Source organism: Micromys minutus, assembly GCF_963924665.1.
Source record: "Micromys minutus genome assembly, chromosome: 10".
Lineage (NCBI taxonomy): Eukaryota > Metazoa > Chordata > Mammalia > Rodentia > Muridae > Micromys > Micromys minutus.
Genome location: NC_137979.1, coordinates 11,509,742 through 11,529,245, shown reverse-complemented (window position 1 = coordinate 11,529,245; position 19,504 = coordinate 11,509,742). Strand labels below are relative to the sequence as shown.

The following is a 19,504-nucleotide window of genomic DNA, read 5'->3' as shown; positions in this document are numbered from 1 at the left end:
TAGTAGGTACATCCGGCACTAGGCTCGCAGACTTCCGCCGGAAGAGAAACCGCGGCGGAAGCAGGAAGCTGGGTTTTATTATTTATTTTTAGAACCCGCTTTTGTCTTAGACTGGCCACTGTTTATCACACGGCTCAGGGATAGGATGGAGTTATAGCGCAAGAGATCGCATTTTCGTGGTGACAGGTTTCCGCAGGTGGTGTCCCCGCTCGCCCAGACCCGGCTGCTGCAAACTTTGGCCGTGAGTTCTGTAGTTAATCCCTTGCGCGTCGTGTAAAAACATTCGCCCGTCAATAAAAAGCTGATTGGCCAATGAGCTTAGGCAGGAAATTAGGTGGGATAGCTGGAAAAGTGGGAGCGGGATGGAGTCTGGGATCGATACAGGAGGAAGTTTGGCCCCAGATGTTGGAAATATTCCAGGGATGGAAATAGCAGCAAAAACTCAGGACCGGGTAGCCAGTTACATGTAGTGGAATTTAGAATCGAGTAACAGAATGATTAATTTATGCACTAGTCTGGGAACTGCCAAAGCTTATGGTGATGACCGACTGCGGCCACTACTTCTGCCGCGAGTGCATCCGACGTTGCAGGGGGCGGGGTCCAGCAATTTAGAAAAGTTCTGGACAGCGGCAGCTGGAGAAAGCCAGGCTGGGCTCCTTTAAGATTTCCTGCAGGCTGTCTGAGCACTTGCGGTCTACGAGCTGCGGGTAGCGAGCCGGAACGCACTCCAGCCTGCAGCTCCAGCGGCCCGGGCGGTCTTGTACTCCGGCGGATGCTGAAAGTCAGGCTGCGCGGGTGAGCAACTTACCTTCTAAGAAAGAGCTACACGAACTAAGCGCAGTTTTCGGCCTAGAGCTGGGGCAAGAAGGCCTGCCTGGCTTCCAGCCGGTGGCTGCAGGTAAAGACCTAAAAAGCCATTCACAGGCAGCAGGTCGGGAAGGCCTGACTAGGGCCAGCAGAAGGTGGGATCAATGGTGCAGCCTTCTGAACTGAGCTGATGGGGTGAAGTTAACCGCCATAGACACTTGCTGGTCTGTGGAGCCTTCAAACTAAAGGACAAAAGGAACATTTTCCCCGCAGCTGCCGTGGGACTAAAAAGCCCCAAACTTCTGAACTGGTAAGGTATTAAGTTTGAAAACAATAAAAGAGGAAACAGTAAATATGTAGATAAATATTTAAAATTGGTAAATCGACATCCTTAAGGAGAGAGATTAAAGGGGAAAATATGTTAAAACTGGAAAGAAACTCAGTGGCACAGGGCATCTGGAGTCCGTATAATTTTGCTATACTTAGCATAGATATTATTTTTTTTTCAGTAACGGTTGCAATTTTATATATCCTTTTAAAGAGAGATCAAAAAAAAGTAGACTTAGATAAGAAGAAGACTGGAAGATGGAATGGTAGGTTATAGGCCTTAGAAGAAAAGTTAGGGAAAAAATTATAAATAAAAATGAGGAAAATTTTAAAGTAGTAGAGATAGAAGAAGAGATATATGAAAAATGGAGACAGGCCATAGAAGAGAAATTGGAAAGGTTTTAACTAAAATGAAGAAAATACTAAGAGAGTAGAACTACAAGAAGAGAAATATAAAAAAATGGAGATGGGCCTTAGGGGAAAAATTAGAAAACTTATAAGTAGAATTGAGAACAATACTGAGCTTGAGAAAGGAAGGCCAGAACATACAGCACCAGCGAGTAACAAGACTGAATCTATATCTGTTAAAAAGCCTACAGTGATTTTTTCCCAGTCTTGATAAATTGGGAGGAGGTGAAAGCAATCCACAGGGTTATCAAGAATTTGAGTGGAAACTTACAGAGACACCGGATTTTTAAAAAGTTTAAGGAAGCAATAGTGATCTATGACTTACATCCACCATACGTAACGGGCCACACAAAGTAATATACTTCCAAATGATTGGAGAGATCTGAGGGCAGCCATCTTAGAACCTGGCCCTCAATTACAGTGGCTGCCATGATGGGAAGATGAGGCTTCAATCGTGAAGCAACAAAACAGGACAAGGGGCGTGGACAGTCACAGATCACCAGAACAATGCCTTACAATGACCTTAAATGTGTGGGATAAGGTTGGCCACCAGGGTAGATAGAGCTCAGTCACTTAGAAAGATGATCCGGGTGTTTAAATGAATCTTTCGCTGGCTTTTTACAAAGATTTATTACTATAGCTCCAATAGAGCAGGATGTGATCCAACCGCTGGAGCAATTTCAACTGAATCTTTAACTCTTAAAAATGCTAATTCTGAATGCAAATTAGACACTGAAGGGCCAGGTCTGGACTTCTTGTGGGTATAGTTTAATACAACTCAGTTACGCAGGGACACTTGCCCCAGCGTAGCACAGAACATGTGGCTGTGAATGACCATGTCATTCCTTAAAGGACTGGAAACAGACAGTTCCTAAGGGTAAGCGCGTCTGTGATAACTGAGGGAAGGAGTTTCCTGTGAACTGGAGGAGAGGGGAGGAATGGATAGAAGGCTCAGGAACGCAGGTCGTCCACAGGTGTTCAGGACAATCCCTTAATGTCAGAAAACAGGCTTTGCTCTGGGCTCAACTAAAAACATGAGCCATTCGTTTCCTGTCCACCAAGGAAAGAGTATTCTAAAAAACATCTAGAGAAATCTAAACCTGATAGGACAAACAACTGCTCAAAACTGAGACCATTTGATGGAGATGGAGCTGCTCTGAGGGATAAGAGAAGAGATTCTAAAGACGTCAGAAGCCAGATATTGTGGCAAACTACTGTAAATATAAGAGGCCAGAGTTAAAATTACAGTTGGGTATACAAGATCAAAGGATTGATGGGACGCAAAAACAGATGTCACTTTAATAGGGAAAAAGTCTTGAAAGGTTTTAAGAAAAATCAAAATGTCAGATGTTTTAATTATGGTAAATAAAGTCATTTCAAATGGGATTATAGACAGAGTTCCTAGAAACAGTGTTTTTCTAGAGATAATCAAAAAAGAAGGCTCAGCCTTCTGAAATATACAAAAAATGTGGCAAAGGCACAGGGACTAATGACTGTAGGTCAGCAGAGGCAGACAGGGTAACCCCTTGTTGGGGACACTCAGGACTTGTCATTCCATTCCTTCATATGGCATGGATGAAAGTTTGTATTACAGTTCGATCAAATAATCCAAACCAGTTTACAAAGACAGATGTCTTTTATCTACTCAGGGAGCCAAGAGTTACCTTTTACCGATTTGTGTACACTGCACGTTCATACTTATGTTAATATGGAAATGTATACCTTTGAAAGTTTGTGTGTTCACAAAGAAAAACCACAAGGACAAGATTCACCTTGAGATGCGGAGACTCCATGATAGGCTTCAGATTGGGACCGTTCAAAAGACTAGGCCTAGATCTCTTGTTTCCAGGAACTAGGCAAGTACAGGCAAGTCAGTTACTGGAAAAACTCCAGGCCTTGGGCAGCCAATCAGAAACTGCCCCACCATCAGTAGCTGCCCCTGACCTAGAATGAGGCAAGGGGTCTGAAACAGTTTCCAGTCTTCCCCAGCAACAATCAGGACCCCTACCTAATTCCAGCAATGGTTCTGGAATGTCTCTAGATACAGACTCAACCAATTAAGATAAAGTTACCTACTCCTCCCTGGAATTCCCCCTAATGTGCTTTTAATTGGGCCCAAGAGCTCACTTGGGCATCTCCATTTTGGTAAATAGTAGACCCTAACATGCTGGACTTCTGCAGAATAAAACTCTTTGCTTTTGCGTACTATTTGAGTCTGGGTATCATTTTTTTGGTGAATCATGGACCCTTACAGTATTTATTCCAGCATCTTGCCTGATTTTACCTCAGACTGCCTCAATGATGTTTCCTCGAAATTGCATGCAGGATAGCTTCAAAGAAAGCTATGTGACTCCAGTTGGTGAGCACCACAGACTGTTGTAGTCAGGACTTCAGCTAAGCCCTGAACTTTCTCAACACAGAGACAAGACAACTGCTATAGCTAGCGTTCTTAGGGTTTGACCATTTTTCCAGTTTTCTTGCCCCCCCCCAAGGAAACAACACTCCAAATCAGCAGATGGCAATTTTAAGAGAGTGGCACCCTATTCCCCAAAGACAGGTCAGGGATTGTTTTGGTAGTTGGTTATAGATGTTGTCACTTAAGGGACATGGTTACAATGTCCCTTGGTTATAATGGTCTTGGATTGGGGAGGAAACAATAAGGGTTAGACTTAGGGATTTCTCTTTTTCTTTCCTCTATCTTTTCTCTCCTATCTAGTGTTAAGAGGAAAGGGGGTGGGGGAAGGAATGAGAAAAGAGAGGATATAGGAGTAATGGAAAAGGAGTATATTATTAAATCTACTTTTAAACCAAAGAATATTAACAAGCCAAAAATTTTACGTTGGTATAGATCTTTGTATATTGATATAACATTGTCTTAGGGTTTTACTGCTGTGAACAGATACCGTGACTAAGGCAACTCTTATAAGGACAACATTAAATTGGGGCTGGCTTACAGATTCAGGTATTCAATCTAGTATCAAGGTAGGGGCACGGTAGCATCCAGGTAGGCATGGTACAGAAGGAACAAAGAGTTCTACATCTACATTTGCTAGCAGAACACTACCTTCCAGGCAGCTAGGACAAGAGTCTTAAAACCCAAGCCCACAGTGACACACTCACTCCAACAAGGCCACACCTCCAAATAGTGCTGGCTAAGGACATACAAACCATCACAAAAATTGAGGTTATATTTTGTTTCATTGGTATATATCTTTGTATTTTGATGCAAAATTGAGGTTATATTTGGCTACAATATACTATATCTTTACCTCTTATTTGCAGTATTAGACCTAGGTGGTTATTAAAAATGCAGTATTAAGTTCCTGTTCTTTTAAAAGCTATTACAAACTGCTTAGGATAATTAATACAAGTTAACAGTCAAACAAACATATGGTCTTATAGGTACTAGCTTAGTTTTTTTCAAAGTAAGTTTTATTTAGTCTCCCGTAGATGTTTTCAAGGTTAGTCAGATAGTGAATAGCTAGAAACAGACAATCAGCTATAGATGGTTTTCAGAAGCAACAGAGATCTACAGGATATGACATTCAAAGATGTTTTTATTATTAAAAGGCCTTTTGGCAGTGAGGTAGGTCTTCTCCTGACAGAACCCATTTTTCTTCTTCAAATAAAGATGAACATCAAAGAATCTCCCTGTGGAGTTTGCTTCAAATGTGGCAAGCTGCCACTGGGCGACAGTCCGTGTTTCAACTGCTGACAGAATAGTGTCCACAATGGACAAACTGGGACACAGAGAACTCAACTGCGGAGCTTTAAAGAACGAGGTCATCAAGTCCTTCATAATTCCTGCTTCACTAAGTCAGATACACTGGGCCAGAAGGCTGAAGATTGATGCTCCGTTATGTAGGAATTTTGGGGAACTCCAAGCAGCGAGCTTGTCATTTCTATAGCTTCAGAAGCTGCTTGCCCGCACTTCCTACACATTCACGTGATATTTATCCTTCTCAGGTCTCTGGCGTTGAAGACTACATAGTTATAGTCTCACAATTAAGCCTAAGTTGTTAAGGATTTTAAGTTGGCCAGTGCTAGTTATGATAGAAATTGATTTAGGTACAAAACTCTGAACTCACCAACATAGGATTGATAATAGAATACTTCCTCCAAGGCTGCCAAAACATACGGGCTGAACATTATGAATGTAAATCTTACCTGGTAGTTTTCATAATTGTTGTGGTATATAGTTTATTTTGTAAGAAAAGGAACCTTTTATTAGATGAAATGGGGGAAATGTAGAGAGACTCTGTTGTTCACTGTAAAAGCATCCACCTGTTAATAAAAGGCTGATTGGCCAATGGGCTGAGACAGGAAGTTAGATGGGACATCTGACAAAGCAAGAGGAGGGGGAAGCTGGGATAGAGACAGGTGGAAGGTTGACCCCTGAACGCTGATTATACAGCAGCAAAAACGGAGGACTAGGGGCTGGAGATTCAGTGGTTAAGAGCACTGACTGTTCTTCCAGAGGTCCTGAGTTCAATCCCCAGCAACCACATGGTGGTTCACAACCATCTGTAATGGGATCCCATGCCCTTGTCTGGTGTGTCTGAAGAGAGTGACAGTGTATTCATATACGTAAAATAAACAAATCTTTAAAAAAAAAAAAAAAAAAAAACAAACTGAGGACCAGGTAATCAGGCCTGTGGTAGAACTTGGAATAATGGGATTATTAACTTACGAGCTAGTTAGGGAACAGCCAAAGTTTATGGCCTAGTATTTGCAAATATATTTTAATCTCAGAGTTATCCTGGGCCCGAGGAGGGGCCATGAGGAAAAACACTAGAAAGGGACACACAGTAGTAGTGATGCGCAGGATAACCTCAAGGACATGGAAACCCCTGAGTGGTGGTTTCCCTGTGCATGTTTACCGTGTCTGTAGCCCCCTTCCCCCCATCCCCCCCCCAGCAGCGCACTGGGCTGCCCAGAGCCTTCCAGCACCACCCCCATGTCTGTGGTAGACAACATTGGGAAACTGAGTGCTGGACTGCTAGTAACCTGTAACAGGAATGGGAAGTGAGGGGTTCTTGGGGGAGCATGCTAGGAAAGAATATGTGGAAGAAGCGGAGATGAGCCCTTTTATCTTAAAAGGGCTAGAGTGGGTAGGACCCCACTTTGTCTGTAAAGGACTGGTGGCCAGAGAAGGGCACCAGGAACTGGGGTATTAACAAGCTTTGGGGGAGGGAGAAAGCCAGCAAAACAGAAGACCAGCTTGTCTGGTGAGCAGGTATATATTTAGTAATGAGTCCACTCTGAGATAATCAGGACTCTTTCCAAAGTTCCCCTATTTAGCATCTTATCTGTAGTCATTCTCACGTAAGCATTTTAATCCTGATTGTATTTAGGTTAGTTACCCTGCCAGCACAGGTATTAACTCTGAGCGCCCCAGAGAATCCTAGGTAGGTGGCCATGGTGGTGGGGCACCCTCCCTTCTGGGAAACCATGGCACACCCAGTGTCTGTGCCCGACTCCAAGCCTCTATCCCTTCACCCACATGGTCACTGTGGAGATGACCATTTGGCCTGACTTTGGAGCCCCCAAGCAGAAGAATGGCAGCAGTGGCCCAGGGAAGGCAGCCTGGGAGAAGCTGTGCAAATGGGACCCATCGTTCACACTGTAGAAGGACACCTCCCCAGCCTGGAAGTCCAGGAAGATACCCATGTGACTGGGAGGCTCCGTGAGAGTGACTGGAACGGAATTGTTGAACAGGGACAGATGTTTTTTCCCCTTGGACAGCTGCACGACCCAGAAGCCATTTTCTGGGGACTTAAGCACCCTGTCCTTTCGGCTCACGTTGTCCCTGCACACCCCCAAGGCCCAGAGTGCATCCCCGGTGAGATTCATGCCCACTTCCCAGTAGTGCCTTCCAGAGGAAAAACTCTTCTGCCCCACAGCACAGGGATAGGCCAGGAACCGGTCCTTGCTGTAGGGGACGCTGCCCTCCGGCGGTGGGCTCAAGTACCGCCTCTGGCGGCTCTCGTACAGGAGGAGATAGGGATATGCTGAGCTGGGGTCCGGCACCACATCCTCTGCAGAAGATCCAGGTGGACAGAGAAAAGTAGGGGTCATTCAAGGTGGATGGGCCAGAACCCTCCATGGACAGGGTGGGGACATGGTGGCCAAATGGCTCTTTTTCATGTCCACCCAAAAGCGTCCCCTCCCCCAGTCCCGGCTTGTTGGGGTGACCTAATGTTCTGCACTGCACATACCCACGGATGTTGATGGTGGTGAGATGAGTCACCAGGGATAAGTGGGGCAAACTTAATTCAGCAGCGTGACACTAATTTCTAGTTGGCAGCTCTGGTCCTGTGTGGCGGGTAAGGCAGAGCAGTGCCCAGAGTACTGGCGTCATTGGAAACCTGGGTCTCCACTTACCTTGGAAACTTTTGAGCACCTCTATCTGTCCCGGAACTCTGCACACGGTCTTGATAGCCGTGGGGAGGACCACCTCTGGGTACTGCACGCTGAGGCTCTCCTTCCTCCAGGGAACACGGACTCATGTCCCCTCTGGTCTCCATGTACTGCCCTCACCCACCTCCACCACTACCTCTCTTGTGGGTGACAGTACCTGATCAGGGTGTCCTTCACATCCTGCAAGCAACAGGGAGGAGAGTTCAGAGCTGGTCCTGCTTGCTGGTGTCAAAGCTACCTCTGTTGCCCACTGCTTTGGGACACATCCTCAACTGGACAGCCCCTTCCCAGAGAGCAACTTCGTGCTCTGCCTGGAATCTTCTCTTTTATTCCCACTTGGCAGACCCTAAGCATTTCCTCGGTCCATGCTCACAAGTCTGAGGTCTGGTCAGCAGAGAGGAGGCCAAGTCTTGGGAAACCTGCTGAGCACTTTAGTGGAGACAGACGGCAGGGTCCCTGCTAAGCAAGCACTCGGCCACCAAGCCACACCTCCCTGCTCTTTACCCAATGCCTCTTCCCTTGAAGCAAGTAAACCCTGAATCGGATTTGCTTCCCATATCATGCTTTTGTGCATGTGTATTCCGGTGCTGTTTATGAGTCTGGCACAGAGAATGCTAACAGCACAGCACAGCCCTAACAGTGGGCTACAGTGAGCTTTGCTTCCGTCCATCTAAGCAACCTCAGCACTCAAGTTTCACAGAGGTTCGCTCAAGCTTCTCTGGGGCAATATAGATCACCAGCTTCACTGCTCCTGTGAGTATTGCTGGTGCATACCCACAGATCACCTCACATCACCTTTGAGAGCCAAGACAGTTACCGGTGCTAACACACAGCATAGATATAGTGAACAAAGGACCGATTCACACCCCAAAGTGGATTTTATCATGTTCCTCAAAATAGCAGGCAGTTTAAAAATGTAAGGATTGTTTACTTCTGGATTTTGCCCTTCAATATTTTTTCAGGTTGAGTATAAATGAAGCCATTCAGGGAGTTAAGCTGTGGGTAAGGAGAGAGCAGTTTTCTCTCAACTCTGGTGGCCGCAGATCCAGTTAGGGTGCATAGAACGATGGGGCACAGAAAAGACTCCAGGGAGGGCAGTGCACATGGTTTGTTGGGGAAAAGGAGTGGGGATGACAGCCTAGAAGTCCAGGTTCTACAGACTTCTCAAGCACCATTAACATCCTGGCCTAGAAAACCACAAGAGGTTCCCCTGCCTTGTCTAGAAAACCACAGGGGTCCCCCTGCCTTGTCTAGAAAACCACAGGGGTCCCCCTGCCTTGTCTAGCCATGTCAGGTTCCCAGCAACATCAGGTCGGAATTTAATTCCTAGTGTCACGGTATTGAGCAGTCAGAGTGTGGGAGGCCCCTAAGAGGTGACACAGGTCCACCTTGGTGAAGGGAGATGAAAAGGGGGCTTCAGTCAGCCTGTCCTCATCCACTCTGGCAGGTATTGGCGGGCTGTCTGTCATGTGAGGCCTTCAGCAGGAGCAGAGCAGCCCAGCCTAATCCTGTCTGTCACACCCCACCTTGTGGTGTGCCCTTGGGTTTGTGGAAATCTGAAGGACATGAATGCCTCAGCACCCTCTGGCCTCACCTGCAGCATATGGAGGGGCTCCTGCTGGCTCTGCTCCTCCAGCTGCAACAGGATCAGGTCCAGGGAACGGCTTTGATGGTCCAGGGAGGCCTTGCTGTCCTGCAACTTCCCCAAGGTGTCTTCCTCCTCGCTCTTCAGGACCTGGAGGAGCCGCCGCTCTTCTTCCACCAGAAATAAGACCACCTTCTGGAACTCCTCCAGGATGCGTTCTCTCCGCTCTTTCACTCTCTCCTGTGGGAATTGGATGGGGACCCAAGCCGGCTATGAGATGTGCCCAGAAAGGACAGGATCTCCTTCTGGGATGCCACACAGCAATCCTGGGCACTTGGTGACCTAGAATTCTTGGACAAAGTTGGGAATCAGGACTTTTGACAGATTGCCAAATAGGCCCCTCCATCCCTGCTTTCCCCTCTCCTTCCTTTTCCCCCCTCTCCCTCCCTCGTGTGTGTGTGTGTGTGTGTGTGTGTGTGTGTGTGTGTGTGTGTGTGTGATGTTTGTCTCCCTTTTCTTCTTAGATAGGCTTTCCTCATATAGCTCTGGGTAGCTTGGAACTGGTTATGTAGTCCAAGCTGACCTTTAACACAGATCTTGCTTTTGCTTCTTTCTTTAAGTTCTGGGATCAAGAGTAAGTACCAACAGGTTACCTCCTGCTCCAAACAGGCCATTTCCTGTGAACAGGAGGAAGTCAATCCTTGTTCATGTGGTTAACCAACTAACTAATGTCTCCCTGATTCCACTTTATAAGGAAGATAACTTTTGAAAAGAAAGGACCAATCTGCAGCCTTTTTCAGTCTTTAAAATCAAAGGTACAGCCCACATTTATTGTATGGAAGCATTGCCTGGGTTTTAGAATAAAGAAATAGAGCTATTTAAGATCTGAATAAAAAGACTATTTTAAAAGGGGCTGGAGAGATGGCTTAGCAGTTAAGGGCAGTACCTGCTCTTCCAGAGGACCAGGGTTTGCTTTCCAGCACCCATATATGCCTCACATCCTTCCTAAACCACAGTTCCAGGTGATATGATGCCCTCTTGTGGCCTTGCTAAGCATTGCATGTACATTGTTCAAATAAGCTGGCAAATACCAAGAAAAAAACCAAAACAAAACGTAAAATGAGGATAACTTTAAACATCCTGCTTCTCTTGTGTAGGCTCAGTTTGCAGGTCAGGCACCAAAGCTGCAGAGTGCAGGAACCCTGATCCTCCTTGAAGCCTCCTATACAGTAGACCCTGAAAGCCCTGAAAAGCACTTCCTGTCTTGGGTGAGGAGGGGTCTGGGCACCCACCTGCCACTCAGTTAAGGTCTGTTCCTCCTTGGCTTGCAGTATCTCTGTCTTCATCATCTCCTCCCGTAGGTATTTTATGTCCTCTTCCAACCTGAGCTGGACACACAAACACAGGCCTCTGGTTAGCAGATCCCATCTCTGCCCAGGTCTGGACTGTGGTGTCTGACTGAACTGACCCCAGAGATCCTCCTAGACAGGACGGTCTAACTTCCCATTCCAGTGGCTATGCCATGCTAAGGTCCCTGAGCTGGAGCCCTGGAGATGACCTTTCTGGACCTGGGCTTTAGCTGAGGTTAGCTCATGGTAATATACAGTGTATTGGTAAACTGACTTACGCTGCCTGAACTCACTGAAAAACTGGCTTTGGAATCAGCACCCACCCCCTCACACACACACACATAGATTTTACACCCAGGCGTTTGTCGAATAGTGCCCTTGAAAGCCTCTTGTACTGAGATTGGCTGGTCCCCTGACTCTGATGTGATGGTAAGAGTAAAGAAACAAACAGAAAATAGCCCGATTAAAAATGTGTGCTTAGAAACAACTATAAGACAAGCCACTCCCAAAAGAGGTCACTATTATTTATTCTGTGATGTAAAAATGTGGAAAAAAGAAGCTGGGATTTTGGTCATCAGAAGCACATCCATGGAGAGAGAGAGAGAGAGAGAAAGAGAGAGAGAGAGAGAGAGAGAGAGAGAGAGAGAGAGAGAGAGAGAGAGAGAGAGAGCGCTCAGTTAACCAAACCACCTCTGCAGCTGAGTGCCTCAACTTCTCGTCAGTTCACACACCCCTACTTGACGAGGTTGCCTTTTCCCTCTTGATCAGGCTCCTCCCTCAACTGCTTCTGCTGGACGCTGTAAACATTTGATGACGCCTTGCCATCTATTTGCTGCTTGTATCTGGTACTCACCGTGTGTTCTTACTTCTGCTTGCCTCTCATTAATAAACATGGCTACTGCAGGCCATCCTCGGGAACATGTGGGTCAGTCACCCGGCTATTTTGTTCTGGAGGCAAAAGATACTTCCTCCTGTTGTGGCTCTCTAGACAGTCCCCCCCGCCCCCACACTCTGTTAGTGCCAGCGCTCTTATGGTCCACACTGAGGCCAACTTGACTGAACGCCCCCTCCCCCTCTTGGATGTGCAACCCCTGACCCTGCGTCACCTTATACTCCCTTGCAGCCTCATCCAGAGGCAACACTCTGTGCATTCGGTGCTCCTGGGCCTCCCTGCAGACCACACAAATGGGGCTCTGGTCATCCTGGCAGAACAGCTTAAGGGGTTCTTGGTGTACTTGGCACAGGTCTCGCTTCTGCAGTCCAGGGTGCTGGCGGGCCATCTCAGCCACCTTTGTCAGTAGGCGATTGGGCCTCAGGTTCCTCTGAGGGGACATCTCCCTGCATTCGGGGCAGGGGAAGGAGCCCTTCTGCTTCTTCTTCCCCTTCTTGCCTTTCCCCTTTTCCCAGCTCATCTGGATGCACTCCCTGCAGAAGTTGTGGCCACAGGCAGTCATCACAGGATCAGTAAAGTAGTCGAGGCAGATGGAACATGTGGCCTCTTCTTGCAACCGTCTGGCAAGTTCCACAGCATCCATGGCTCCTGGGGAGGAACAAGGGGAAGGTTTTCACTGGAATCCCACAGCAAGAAGGATCACAGAATGGCACCCTGGTCAACTCCCCTGGGCTCCTGAACAGCATGTGTGCCTCCTCTGTTGATCCTTCACAGATGGGGACAAAAGCTGGTGCCCAAATGTGGGACACAAGCCACTGACCAAATGCTAGACAGACCACTGAAGCTCAGCTGTCAAGCTTGGACTTGGTGCCTAGGTCAGCTTAGCCACAAGCTCCCTCCTGTGCCTTTGGGGACTCCCAGCTGTTCTGCTGTGTTTCAACCCTATGTCTGCTGTGGAGCCACATCCCCACCCCTGGAGACTACAATAGTCAAGTGTCAGAATCATGTCTAACTCACCCCTGGTAAAAACAAAGAACCTTAGGAAGGAATAGACATCCTTTCAGTTAAGGTGCAGTGCAGGAAAGACACAACACAAAGCACATATAGACACACAGACACACAACACATGCACACACAAATACAGGGCCTACGTGTAGATATGCAGACACAGGTACATATACAGGCTTGCACATGGGTAAACATGGTTGTAACCACACATGAACACAACCACACAGAAAACATGTGCAAGCACATTTGCATATACACAGGCATGTGAACATGGATGCTCTCTGAAGGCACATACAACACAAGTGCACAGGTACACATATATGTGAACCCCTCAACCCTGAACTGTCCCCATCCTCCTTCCCAAGGTCCTTTTTGAGAGTTTGGGAATGAGGTTCACCCTCAGTGCTCCCCGTCTTGTTCTCTCTTCTGAATCCTGAAAGCCAAGGCATCTTCGGATATTCCATGTTAATGTCATCTGAACTTCCTGTGAGCAGAGGACAGGGCACTAGCTCCTCCCGAACTAACCTCAAAGGCCTCACCACTGCCCACCAGGGCCAGAAAGTAGAGGTCCCTGGCTTCCCTAGAGCAGAGACAGACATCAGGTCACCTAAGGTCTTTTGTCAATGAGGGATCATCTAGGAGACGCATGTAGTCAGAGTGGTCCACAGTTTGAAGTGTGACTACTGTGGGGGACAGGCTGGCTGGCCCAGACAGGAAGGCACGCGACCTTAGGAGAGAAGGGGCCCCTACGATCTCGACCCAGACGGTGTAGGAGCGAAATCTCAGGACGGGGAGTACTCACAAGGAAGGAGCCTTGCACTACGTTAGGTGCCAGGGCCAAGTGCGCCGCGTGGGAGAAAGGCTGCGTTTGTGCTACAGCACTGGGGGAGACCAGGAGCTGGGGCAGAGGGGCATTGTGGCGTCAACCCACGCAGGCGGGTTACTTGGCGGAGGTGCTGCGGGGGCGGGGCTGAGGCTGCTACCTCTCAGAGTGGAGGCGGGGTCTCGCTGGTTAGGGTAGGGTCAGGGCGGTGACAGAAATATGGCTTGGCTAGAGAGTTGTGGAACCAACAGATTAGGGGAAAGAGATTAAACGGGGACTTGGTGACTCAAGTGGGGACTAAAGGGAAAGTGTGGTCGGGTTTGCATGGATTGAGGCTAGGAAAATGGAGAGCGGGCAATTTAGAAATCAGCAACTGAAAGAACTCGGCAGAAGCAGAGAGGCAGAGGTTGAGGCCAGAGGCAGTTCCAGGACAGCCAGGGCCACACAGAGAAACCGTCTTTACACTCCCCCCGCCACGCACTCACCCACCCACTCACTCACACACACACACACACACACACACACACACACACACACACAAAGAAAGGTTGGGGCTGGGGCCTGGGGTTGGAGACATACTGGGCTTCAAAACTTTTTTTCAATTACATGTTTACATAATTTGCACACCCTAGGAGTAATGTATACCACTGATGCTAAAACATACCACAGTTAACATTAAGCACCTTCAAATCAATGGGCCATAGCATGGGCAACTTAGTATTCTCAACATTAGGCCGCGCTTGGCTATGTATTTAACAGCCATTAATGACTCCACTATGCAGCAGAGGTAAAGTTTTCTGTATTAACTTCACAGCTATATTCAGTCTAGTCCCCCTCAGCCCTCCACCATGCAGTTGACTTAACCATCTCAGGCCCCTCCCAGTTTGATTTGAGTAAGCAAGCTGGTTAGTCTCCATGCCTGTCACCTCAGAACACCACCAGAAGTCACACAGTACTGCACAAGATGAGAAATCAAGGCAAGCAACACCCAGAGAATTAAGCTCCAGGGTAAAACATTCTCTTGTTAAGAGGTTCCTATTGCTCACCACCCAGGCTGAGTTAACACAATATCTGGACTTTCCTACCCTATAGGAATCCTCTAACAGGATTCTCTGGATGTGTCACCTGGAAATATGTAAGTTAACATTTCCCTGACTCTTCTACCACTGCCTTAACAGACGGGCAAAGTTGGCTTTTAGTAAAAGACAGTTCGTTGGGCTTTCCATCAGAAAGGCCGACTTTTAAAGCACAGGAATGCCTAGCCTTTCTATTTCCAGGAAAATCTGCCTCAAAACACAAGGCAACTAACAGAGCATACTTGGCTGGAGTGGATGCGTTCGGATTCTACCCACCACGCAAACACACTGCAGTTGTGACAGCGCGTCTACTGCCTGTAGAAGCTGGGCAGCTACCTCCACTTGACAAGGCCAATCACCAGTTGCCAACCTTGTACTGCAAAAGGTTCAGGCCACGGCGGACACCCGTTAAGCGGATGCTCTGTAAGCCAAACGGCTCAGTGGACGCGGATCAGCTGCTGACGCCATCCCGGGGAAGCCACTTGGCCTCCTTCTCTTCATCTCCTGAAGAGTAAGTCTAGGTTACAAACGCTTTTCTGGACTCAGTGGGTGGCTCTGAAAAGAGCCGTTGGGTTGATGGGCAGTGCCCGTGGGGCTCTAAGCCCGTTCTCCGCGAATGCGCCGAGCCAACTGGATGTCTTTGGGCATGATGGTCACCCGCTTGGCATGGATAGCGCACAGGTTCGTGTCCTCGAAGAGCCCCACGAGGTAGGACTCGCAGGCCTCCTGCAGCGCCATCACGGCCGAGCTCTGGAAGCGCAGATCGGTCTTGAAGTCCTGGGCGATCTCACGAACCAAGCGCTGGAACGGCAGCTTGCGGATCAGCAGCTCGGTGGATTTCTGGTAGCGCCGGATCTCGCGCAGCGCCACCGTGCCGGGGTGGTAGCGGTGCGGCTTCTTCACGCCGCCGGTGGCTGGGGCGCTCTTGCGTGCCACCTTCGTGGCTAGCTGCTTGCGTGGAGCCTTGCCTCCCGTCGACTTCCGTGCCGTCTGCTTGGTCCGTGCCATCTTCCTGAGCCGTCGCCTTCCTTCCCTGCTCCTCAGGTGCAGAGTCGCGAGCAGCGCTGCTTTTATAGACCCAGCTGCATGCCTATTGGCTGCCCACCGGGTGGCATTATGGGATGCTCCACTCTGATTGGTCTACTATGTTACACCCTGCCTCTTATATTCTCTCTGAGCGGCGTGGTCTCCAGAGTTTGAGGCTCGGTAGGAGGGCAGCGGGGACTGTATAAAAACTCAAGTTATTTTCTCAGAGCTTTCTTTGTTGTTGTTCAAAACAAAACAAAAATAAACCTTCCTCGACTTCCAAGACACAAAGAACCTTCTAGAACCTTTCTGTAACAAGGCATAGTTTTTCCGAGTTCTGGAATACTTAAAAAAAAAAAAAAAAAAAAAAAAAAATCGACCTGGTTTAAGGACGCCCCTGTGGGCGGCGTGGACACGGGTGAGGGCTCAGCAGTAAAGCTTAATTCCAGGACTTGTGAGGCAGAGCACGGTGGATATCTGTGTATTTGAGGCTAACCAGGGCTACATAGTCAAGCACTATTTTTTTAAAGTGGGGGTAGGACAGAAATAGAACAAAAAGAAAAGGGAAAAATGAAAAAAAAATTATGTTACTTGCTGGAAAAAGGGAAAAACTCAAGATCACAGTGTTAAGTAAGCTGGATCCAGGAAGAAAAGCATGGCATGGGAAATCTAGCATGTGGAAGCTAGACTTTTTTAAGCATAAAAGTGGGCGTGGAGAGGGTCTTTATGAAGAGAAAGGTGACAAGAGTGAAGAGGAAAAAGGGGAGAGCTGATGTGTGTGTAGATGTGAACAAAGACAGTGTGTGTCTGTGTGTGTGTGTGTGTGTGTGTGTATCAAGATGAAATCCATTAGTAAGCATAGTTAGCATATGTTAATTAAAAATAAATCTAAAAGAAAGAAAGACATGACACAAAGGACAGTGGTCCAGGCTTATAACCTCAGCACTCGATGGCTGAATCCGAAGGATAACAATTTTGAGACTATTTTAGTGTAAGCTGAAATGACCCTTTATCAAACAAAGTAAAACATCTTTAGATCTAAAATAAAATTTAAAAATTCGGAAACAAAGACTTTCAAGGATGACATGGATTGTAGTCAAGGATCATAATCTGGACATCAAACAATAGTAATAATGGCTAGTTACTCGGACCACGTCAAAGGATGAGAAAGGATCGTCCACATAATTTCAAAAAGTCCAGTAAAGGATAGAAATCAAACTGTGTTGCATCCTTACAGATTTGGCTAAAAAATAAACAGAACGCAGCGGCAGTCACGGAGTTTTGCTTCTAAACATGTATGTGTAGTTTAAACAGACGCAAGTGAACGCCAAAGCTGAGAATCGGGAGCCCGTGACGCCGTGCGGGCGTAGGGAGGCGCTGCACCAACCGGAGGACGTGGGCTGTCCAGTGGTGGTGCCCGGGGAACCGGTGCGCCGCTCTCTAGTGCCAGCTGACAGACATAGCGACAGGGAAAATGGCTTCACTTTCAGAAAGAATTAACTGGAGCTTTTGCCTCTGGGAATGCACAACCCCGTGGGACATCAGCGACACATAGTGTTTGACATCTGAGGGTGCCAGGGAGAAAGGCGCTGCCTTAGAGCCCTTCATTCCCTGCATCTCACGCAGCCAATAGGATCAGCGGGAGCTTTCAGATTGACCAATCAGAAGACGCCCTCGAGCAAGCCCAGGCTGTGGCGCTCGCGAGGGCAAAGCGCGTCGCTTCTCCAGCATCAGAGGACGTGAGGAAACCTCCCCTGCGTCCCCGCACTACCGCTCCCACACGCCCGCACCCCACACCTCCGGAAGGCCAAGCTGCAGCTGTCACCGTGGTGGTTCCCGAGCTGGGCACCTACTGGCGCCACCGCTATAATCTTAAATATGTTTTATTTATTGATTTTTGGGGGGCGGGGGGGTGGTTTCTGGTTTTTGGTTCATTCCAACTAGACTGCGCTGAGCTTCCCAGAGAAAAGTCGCGCCATACAAGGCTGAATGCAACTGCAGAGCAGCGTCTCAAAATCTGGGAAGGAGCTTCTTTTCTTTCTGGAGCCTGTCGTTTCCTTTCCCTACTAAATTTCTCCCATTCATTATCCAATCCGCACCTATGAATTGTAGGAAGGGATCAGAGGAAGGTTTAGTGTTGGGGTGGAAGATGGGGGCAGGGAGCCCTCTTAGCTCCATGCTGCTTGCTAGGGACGTCAGTTTCATCACTGGCTACACAGGGAAGACATCCTTTGTTTTAAATTAACGTAGCAAATATATATTTAGCAGTACGTGCAAGGCATACTCAACACGCGAGAGCGACAGTAGACATAAATGTGTCTTTACACTCTTCCGTGCCGATGTTAGCTAGTGTGAGCTGGTCACAACATTGCAGGGTTTAATCCCTAGGAAGGAATAGGGCGATTATGTCGGGAAGTGGAAAGTGGGCCAGAAGCAGAGACGCAGAGAGTACTGGAAGAGAGAGAAGGCGTGACTTTTGTTTCTTGTTTTATTTTTGACAGCCATCCTAGCAGAAGTGAGGGGAATCCTCACTATGGTCTGATTGGTCAGTAACTGTAGCGATTTCAAAGATCATGTGTGTCTTTACAGAAATTCCTATTCGGGTCCCTTTGCCTCTTTAAAATCCGAGAAGTTTGCTATTAAAATATAGGGCTTTGCTGTTTTGGGTATTAATTATCTGATCAAATGTATGGCTTGAAAATGCTGTTCCCTATTGTGTGGGTTGCATTTTAATGACTCCAACTATCTCATTTCTGTATGTATATTTTTTTTGTCATAGCAACTCAAGAATACTTAAAACAGGTATATTTTGTCCATTTTTGAGTTGAATCATGGGTGTGTGTGTGTTGGAACTGTTTAGAGGGGGAGGGCAACTTCATGTGATCTTGATGCTAGTGAGGATGGCAGGCTGTCTTTAGCAGGTGGTATAAACATGCAGTTGGGGAAGAGGTGTGGATTTGTGGAAGCTGTGGTTTTGGTGATACCACAAGAAAAGAGGGTCCCTCATGGTCAGCAACCAGACCTATGATGTGCAGCAAGGAGACCTGAGACCCCTGCCTCCTAGACATCCATTTGGCTTTGCCATTCATCGTATTAGGAAGTCAGCAGTCTACACAGCCTGAGTCCAACTGGCCTGGAGCTTTTTATGAACCCCAGAGCTTAGTTTGGGGGGCAGTATGGAAAAGTGCAGCCCCTGTGGTCCCTGAACTACCCCATTAGCCCACTAGAGAAGCTTTCATGATTTTCCAGTTTACCCCTGCGGATTCTCCAGTTGGCCTTTCCTGGCTCTTCAGCTTTTCTCTTGAGTTATTTCTTCTGAACATGGACAGAGCTTTATGATAATGATTCTTCATCAGCCTAGTACAACTACTTACCTTATAGTTCCATTGTGTTATTGACAAGGACTCATGGTGGCCTACTTTAAAATACTCAGGACACTTGTAGGTTAGAAGCAGATACTATGGCTTTGTATGTAAGGATCCTGGGTACCCATAAATTTTGGTACCTGCCCAAGCTGGGGGAACTCCTGAAACCAATCCCCTGTGATGCCGACAGACACCAAAATGTCCTCTACGTTTATCTATGTGACAACAAGTAAAATTTTGTTTTTTTAAGCCTATGTAGTATTTATCTGTGTTTATACTACATTTTTGGAAATATCTGTCTGCTCCTTCATGGACATTTAGGTTAGTCCCATGTTTAGCTCTCATAGTTGTTGACAACACCACAATGAGGTGTGAGTACATACATACGCCTCTCGCACATACTGATCTCATTTTGTCT

General features: G+C 47.4%; 2 protein-coding genes across 3 annotated transcripts; both read right to left on the bottom strand.

Annotated features, from left to right (window-relative positions):
- Positions 1-7,029: 7,029 nt before the first annotated feature.
- TRIM17 (tripartite motif containing 17) lies at positions 7,030-12,434 on the bottom strand (the record flags this gene model as incomplete). 2 transcript variants are annotated; one of them, XM_080923629.1, is made up of 6 exons in its annotated part: positions 7,030-7,580; positions 7,927-8,030; positions 8,120-8,142; positions 9,557-9,787; positions 10,840-10,935; positions 12,003-12,434. In XM_080923629.1, 6 exons carry the CDS (start codon positions 12,429-12,431, stop codon positions 7,030-7,032), a joined length of 1,434 nt encoding a protein of 477 aa, XP_080779755.1. The 2 variants fall into 2 exon arrangements, with proteins under 2 accessions (XP_080779755.1, XP_080779754.1); XM_080923628.1 differs by lacking the exon at positions 8,120-8,142 and having other exon boundaries at positions 7,927-8,046; positions 9,544-9,787; positions 12,003-12,431.
- Positions 12,435-15,292: 2,858 nt separating this feature from the next.
- H3-4 (H3.4 histone, cluster member) lies at positions 15,293-15,703 on the bottom strand (the record flags this gene model as incomplete). Its single annotated transcript, XM_080923644.1, has 1 exon — positions 15,293-15,703. The coding sequence occupies one exon, from the start codon at positions 15,701-15,703 to the stop codon at positions 15,293-15,295; it is 411 nt and encodes a 136-aa protein (XP_080779770.1).
- Between the last annotated feature and the right edge of the window lie 3,801 nt (positions 15,704-19,504).